Source organism: Penaeus vannamei, chromosome 2 (genome assembly GCF_042767895.1).
Source record: "Penaeus vannamei isolate JL-2024 chromosome 2, ASM4276789v1, whole genome shotgun sequence".
Classification (NCBI taxonomy): Eukaryota; Metazoa; Arthropoda; class Malacostraca; order Decapoda; family Penaeidae; genus Penaeus; species Penaeus vannamei.
The window spans coordinates 3,435,187-3,442,686 of NC_091550.1; the positions used below are offsets into that span (position 1 = coordinate 3,435,187).

Consider the following 7,500-nt stretch of genomic DNA (forward strand, 5'->3'; position numbering starts at 1 on the left):
AGCAATTGTTGGTCATAGTCGTAATTGTTCTCCGCCATTCTAAATATTCCTTGGCCTTCTATTACGTAAGGTGTGCTTGTCTTGTCATTTTAACATCAAAAGTAGCTCCTAATTTGATATAAGTAATTGTAACTGCATAGATGTGTATATACATAGAAGAGGGAAAAAGGAAAACAAGTTGATACATAGCATATCACTCTATTGCTGAGAAGTGTATGTATATCCCTCGTGTGTAATGTAAGCCACATAATTGTGAGGTCTAAGTACAAGTCATTGAAGGCATATTCTGCAGTGCAACTTTCAGTCGGGATTTACAGTTTATAGCCTTGGGGCAACGTTCAGCACGGTTTGTTAACTCGAACTGCACCTCAGAGCTTTGTTGGGCAACCCGGAAAAAATCTTGTTCTAAAACGTCTGCCACCAACCAAAGCAAGGAATCTTCAGAGAGGTTGCTTGCCAAATTCCCTTTAAAACACAGACCTAATACTGCCTATAACCGAGGATTACGTAGGTCCAACCAACCTAGAGAGTAGCTGGTGCCAATACTTTTTTCTAACATTAGGAAACAGTCATTTTACTAATTAACTTAAAGGATGGCCGGTAGCCAAACCTACAACCATCTCTGCTGTAAATAGTAATCATTCTACATTTAAGGGCAGTTTTATTACAAGTCTCATCCTTCTACATTCTGAAGCAAGTGAAAGTATGTCTGATTCGCGGCGTATTTTGTGTCTTTCGGTTTAAATCCACAAGCGCACGAGGTAAAGTGCAGCTCGCGACCTCAGTTAATGTCGCGCTTAATAAATAACAGCGTGTCTCCTCTGTGAAAAGGCGCCTCGCGACCTTTCACGAGTACGAGTATTCTTGCTCTCGAGTGTGACTGAAGTGTGACTGTCAGATACTTGATCATTACATTTTTATGAAAAGTTACTGAAGGACAAGATTCCCCATAAAATTTCCTGATGGAGAGAAACCTAATTATGTGTTTGGGAGAACGTAACCTCCCCCAGAGACAACGAGGACGACGTCGAGAAAACACGCGGGCCAAAATAGAGTGAGGAAGCGCCCAAGCTTTTCCTCGAAAGGGAGAGAGGAAGCGCCCAAGCTCATCCTCGAAAGGGAGAGAGGAAGCGCCCAAGCTCTTCCTCGAAAGGGGGAGAGGAAGCGCCCAAGCTCTCCCTCGAAGGCCGAGTACTGACCAGGTGATGGTGAGTCTGATGAAGCAGCGGATCTGGCCGTAGCTGTCGCAGGGCGGGCAGGCGACGCGGCCCTTGGCGTTGCACTTGAGGCAGTCCTGGCGTCCGTGGCCGTGCGTCGAGGACTGGCAGTAGAAGCAGCGCTCCTTGTAGCCCGAGGAGTCCGTGTACCAGCCGTCGCCGTGGCAGGACAGGCAGCGGGTCTGGGGGAGCAGGCGGTCGTCAGGACGGAGAGAAATGGGGAAGGAAGAGGCAAACAGGCACGCACACTCACGCAAGCACGCGCGCATGCAGGCACACACACACACACACACACACACACACACTTAAATACTCCCTCTCTCTGTCCCTGTCTGTTTGTCTGTCTGTCTGTCTCTATCTCTCCCTCTCTCAGTCTCTCTCTTTCTTTTTTTCTTTCTCCCTGTGTCTCTCTCTCTCTCGCACACACACATAAAAACACTCGAGAACCACGCTATCGCATACACTGAAGCCTCTATGACAATGTGATAATAAAACACCACTGACGTTCAGCATTATTTACAGAAAAGTTGGTGTTACAGATCAAGTGCCTTCCTTGCTTTCCGTGAATTGAAAGCGGTCACGAGTTCTTACACCAATAGAGAAAGAGGGAGAGGGAGAGAGAGAGAGAGAGAGAGAGAGAGAGAGAGAGAGAGAGAGAGAGAGAGAGAGAGAGAGACAGACAGACAGACAGAGAGAGACAGAGAGAGAGAGAGAGCAAGTGAATGATGATTACCTTTAAAAATTAAGAACGGCGTTCACAATGTACAAAAATGAATAAATTCTACAAAAATGCTTAATCGAAAAAGAAGAAAAAAATAAGAGTCATAGGAAAATAACTGAGAGCCAATCTGACATACCCATCCTTTGCCGTGGCATTCGGAGCACTGGAGCGACCCCGTGCCCTTGCACCTGTGGCACTCCTTGACAGAGGCGGTGTGAGGCACCTGGACCACTTTCACTTCGTCGTGGAACATGTGCGTCGGCCGCGCCTCCACGTCCCACGGCAGGGGCGCGGGGCCGTTGCTGGGGCCGTCCACGTCTCCGCCGCCGTAGGGAGTGAAGGCCCAGGACGTCTCCCGCTTCTCAGTGAACGTCTGCAGCTCGTACTGGAGGGAGAGAGGAACGGGTTGAAGATTTAAGGATTTAAGGGTTTGAAGATGTAAAGATTTATGGATTTAAAGATATAAAGATTTATAGATTTATGGATTGAAAGATTTAAAGATATAAAGATTTATGGATTAAAAGATAGAATTTATGGATTAAAAGATAGAATTTATGGATTAAAAGATAGAATTTATGGATTAAAAGATAGAATTCATGGATTAAAAGATAGAATTTATGGATTAAAAGATAGAATTTATGGATTTAAAGATATAAATATTGACGGATTTAACTATATAAAGACAAGGATTTAAATATATAAAGATTTCTGGATCTAAATATATAAAGATTTCTGGATTTAAAGATATTATGATTTCTGGATTTAAAGATATAAAGATTTTTTTTTAAAGATTTAGATTTAATCCATTTGTTCCAGTGGATATTCTTTACTGTGACATACTATCTATTTGCTTCTAAATCTCCCCCTGTGTGCAAGGAGCGGCCGGGGTTACCATCCGATGGCAGGATCGAACGTAGGTCAGCAAGATTCCTAGACCAGCACGCTACCGTTGCACTACACAGCCGGGAGAGGGGTAGGAAGGGGAAGTGAATAGGAGGGAAGAGGGAAGAGGGTGATGGGGAGGGTGAGGGTGAGGGTGAGGGTGAGAGGGAGAGGGGAAGCAGGGGAGGGGGAGGGGAAGGAGGGAGGGGGGGAGGGGAAGCAGGGAGGGGGGGAGGGGAAGCAGGGAGGGGGGGAGGGGAAGCAGGGAGGGGGGAGGGGAAGCAGGGAGAGGGGGAGGGGAAGCAGGGAGAGGGAGTGGGAGGGAGGGAGAGAGAGAGAAAGAGAGAGAGAGAGAGAGAGAGAGAGAGAGAGAGAGAGAGAGAGACAGAGAGAGAGAGAGACAGAGAGACAGAGAGACAGAGAGAGAAAGAAAGAAAAGAAAGAAAAGAAAGAAAGAGAAAAACAGAGAGAGACAGAAACAGACAAATAGATATAAAACACAGAAAGAACTTAAAAAAAGAAAAAAAATCAAAATAAGACACAACAGCGACCATACAGCCCAAAACAACACCCCATTCCCCCGCCCGCCCCCATATAACGGAATCCCAGCCACCCGTCAGTCCGTCCCAGCGAAGAGAGTGACCAACCTCGACCGCTATGAAGACCAAAACACGAAAGGTTTCTTCTCTGAGACCAAAATTGATAGTGACTGCGCAGAATAAGAAGGTTAAAAGCCCCCCCCCCTTTTTGGACTATCCATCAGTTCGGAGAAAGCTGATGCATGAACCCAAAGTGCTTCTTTTTTTCTTTTTTTTGGGGGGTGGGGGGGTTGGGGGGTTGGGGGAAGGGGGTGGAACGATCGGCAAAGATGAACCCCTTCCTTCCTTTCTTTTTTTCTTCTTTTCCTTTTTCTTCCTTTTTCATTCCTTCTTTTTCCTTTTTCATTCCTTCTTTTCCTTTCTCTTCCTTCTTAAATATATAGATATAGCTTCCTTCCTTCTTTTCCTTTCTCTTCTTTCTTCCTTCTTTTCCTTTCTCTTCCTTCACTTCCATACTTTCTTTTTGCATCGAATTTAAAGAATAGCATAAAGGTATAAATTTCGGTACAATTTATGTTGTGTTTGATGACAGCGAATTAAAAAAAAAAGAAAGAAAAAAAAAATCGGCAACCTCTAGCCTGGATCATGATGTCATTAATTCTGAGTTAAAATTACGGTGTCTGTTTTTCGTTATTTGCTCATTAATATTCGCTTTCCAACTATTACGTAAGTCTTTATTCCATATGCCTAATTCCATGCATAATCAATTATGCAAACAAACACACGCGCACACACATAAACACAGATAGCAACGGATACACAATTAATTACTGAAAACACACACACACACGCGTACACAAACATTTACACACACACATACACAAACACACACACACACACACACACACAAACACTTACACACAAACACACACACACACAAATACTTACACACAAACACACACAAACACATACACTCACACAAACACATACACACAACCAACCTAAACCACACAAACACACAAACAATACCAAACAAAACACACTCACCCTCCCTCCCTTCCCCCCCCCCCACCTCCAGCCCCCACGAAACGAAAAGATATTAAGGAAATCATCCTTGAGAGTATGTGTAAGTTCCCGCCCGGTAGTTCCTGAAAGCGGCGGAGAGATAATGATATCAATAAATTCAAAGTTTTCTCCCAGGTAAGAATCGCGGCGGGTAACACTCCATTATCATCTGGAGGGAACAGAAGAAACGTAATTAGAGGCAGGCAATTATCCAGGATTCCTTTATGATTGCCGTGATTAGGTTTCTAATCATAATGCCCATTTCAGAACGGTAATGGTCATTGGTGGTAATGTTCGTAAGTTAACATATGATACTAGGTACGATGGCCATTATATATATAGCTATAATGGTCTGTCTGTCTGTATATCTATATTGGGCTATATCTATCTATATATCTGTCACTCTATCTCTCTCTTACTCCTTCCTTCTCTCTCTCCCTCCCTCCCCCTCTCTATCTTCCTCCCTCCCCCTCTCTCTCTCTCTCTCTCTCTTCCTCCCTCCCTCTCTCTCTCATTCCTCCCTCCCTCTCTCTCTTCTTCCATCCCTCCCTCTATCTCCCTCCTTCCATTCCTCTCTCTCTTCCTCCCTCCCTCCCTCTTTCTCTTTCTCTTTGTACCTACCTACCGATCTATCAATCTATCTATCTAAATGCATCACCCGCCCCATATTCCCACCTCTCTCTCTCTCTCTCTCTCTCCTCCCCCATCCTGAACCATCACCCCCCCCTTGTTCAAGAGTGAATAGGCCTAACGACCCCCAGAATCCACTCGTAAAAACCTTGTCCCTTAACCGACCTCGAGAGACAGTTTATCCCGGAGTCCCACCCAGCCGAAGTTGTCGGGAGAAAGATGTTAACAAGGCAACCATTGCTATCAACTATCCCTCAGAACAGTAATTACCGTCGATTATTCTAGAATCGGGAGACACATTTGGGTCTAGAATGGTTCGTCTGCTCGTTAAGGGTGATGTTTGGTTATTTTGATCATAAGGTGTTAACAAGGCAATCATTGTTGGTAACTTTCCTCAGAACAGCCATTACTGTCGGTTCTTCTAGCATCGGAGAGTAATTTGGGGATAAAATTGCCCATCTGGGTGTTCGTGGCGTCTTATTATTATTTTGATTATAAGATATCAACAAGGCAATCGGTGTTGTTCCCTTCCCTTAGAACTGCAATTAGTCTTAATTATTCGAACATCGGAGACAAATTTGGGGTCAGAATTTTCCGTCTGGATGTTAATGGTGTTGTTTTGATTACCTTTTGTGTATTATTATTATTATTATTATTATTATTATTATTTTTTTTTTTATAGAAAATCATAATTTTCAAATGACGCTAATCTACTGTTTACTTTCATGGGTATATTTGTGTTTCTGGGTATCTAGTAATTTACAATGCATGTTTTGGATTTATTTCCATTATAGTATTATCGTATGTGTTACGTGCATCTTAAGAAATAAAGCTGATCGTGGATTATTCAGATTAGAAGAAAAAAATCGCCAACTGCCATTTATGAGTCGGAATTTTTTCAGTGGATTTCCTGAAGTCAAGCATGAAGGACAGTCAACTATTTTCTCTCTCCGATATCCTGTCCATGTCTCGTTATTTTGACAATTTTCCACAATATACGATAGTCCTGGAGAACTTAATACGTTTATGTAGTAATACTTTCATATTCAATATGTTAATACACACTCTCTCTCTCTCTCTCTCTCTCTCTCTCACACACACACACACACACACACACACACACACACACACACACACACACACACACAAACACACAAACACACAAACACACACACACAGGGAATTACCTACATTCACTGGGTATTTACAAGCGTCTATCCCCTCTCCACAAACATTCATGGTATAAGAAACACAAGCAGAATGAATAACATACACTTGGAGAGCACCGGAATTTATTGGACTTTTAAAGTACTCTCATTCTCTCTCTCTCTCTCTCTCTCTCCCCTCTTTCTCCCTCTCTCTCATACTCTCACTCTTATTTTTTTCTCTCTCTCTTTCATTATTCGCAGAATATCCAATACACCATCCATCAATCTTTCTACAATACCCACCTCTCTTTTATTCTCTCTCCCCCAAAATCCTCTTCTTCTGACCTCCTTTCCGCCCTCCCTCCATCTCCATCTCCTCCCTCCGTCCCTCTCCTTTCCCCCTCCCCATCTCCGTCTTTCTCTCTCCTTCCTAAATCCCTCAACTCTATTCCCCTCATCCCCCTCCCCTCCCCCTCCTCCCCACCCCCCAACTGGCCCACCGAGCTCCCTCCCAACCCATCCCCTCCCCTCCCCCTCCATGCCCCACCGCGCTCCCTCCCAACCCAACCCCTCCCCCTCCCAACCCATCCCCTACCCCCCCCCCCTCCATGCCCCACCGCGCTCCCTCAGCATCGTCAAGTAATTGCGTTAGGGCGACGTCGGGACTCCCCCGGTGGCGACGGTGCCGGTGCTGGCGATTATGGCGAAAGTGCTGTCATCACAGGCATCGCAGGGAAGTTTCGTGAGCGTGTGACGTTGTGAATTCGTGTTTGAGATGCACTCGGATGTTTACGTATGGGGTTTTAGATGTTGACGTTAAAGGTGGTAGGATTAAGAACACGGAACGGGCGAGAGAGCCTGCGACGTCGGAATTCGTATTTAAGATGTATCGGTACTCGGGGACTTGAGTCTAACAAGACGTAGAGGTTAAAGGATGACAAGATGAAGAATATGGAAGGGGTGAGAGGACATGCGACGTCGAAATTGGTGTTGAGACGTATCGATAATTGGAAACTTACTTGTGACTAACACTTCATACCTAAGTTTCCAAGTATCAATACATCTCAAACGGAGGTTAAGGATGTGGAAGGGGTGGGAGAACATGCTACGTCGGAATTCGAACTGAGAGAGAGAGAGAGTGAAAGAGAGAGTGAAAGAGAGAGAGAGACAGAGAGAGAGAGAGGCAGACAGAGAGAGAGAGAGAGAGAGAGAGAGAGAGAGAGAGAATGAGCGAGTGAGTGTACGCGTGTGCATCGATACTCGGAAACTTATGGAAAGTCAGACGTAGAGGTGGCAGG

General features: G+C 44.7%; 1 protein-coding gene across 2 annotated transcripts in view; it reads right to left on the reverse strand.

Annotated features, from left to right (window-relative positions):
- LOC113810988 (protein SSUH2 homolog) overlaps nt 1-7,500 on the reverse strand; it is a 630,727-nt gene that overhangs the window by 6,603 nt on the left and 616,624 nt on the right. For both annotated transcript variants that reach the window (XM_070128776.1, XM_070128775.1), the window contains 2 exons: nt 2,075-2,323; nt 1,200-1,399 (listed from right to left, as the gene is read on the reverse strand). In XM_070128776.1, the coding sequence (XP_069984877.1) occupies nt 1,200-1,399; nt 2,075-2,323 (449 nt within the window). The remainder of the gene's footprint in view (nt 1-1,199; nt 1,400-2,074; nt 2,324-7,500) is intronic.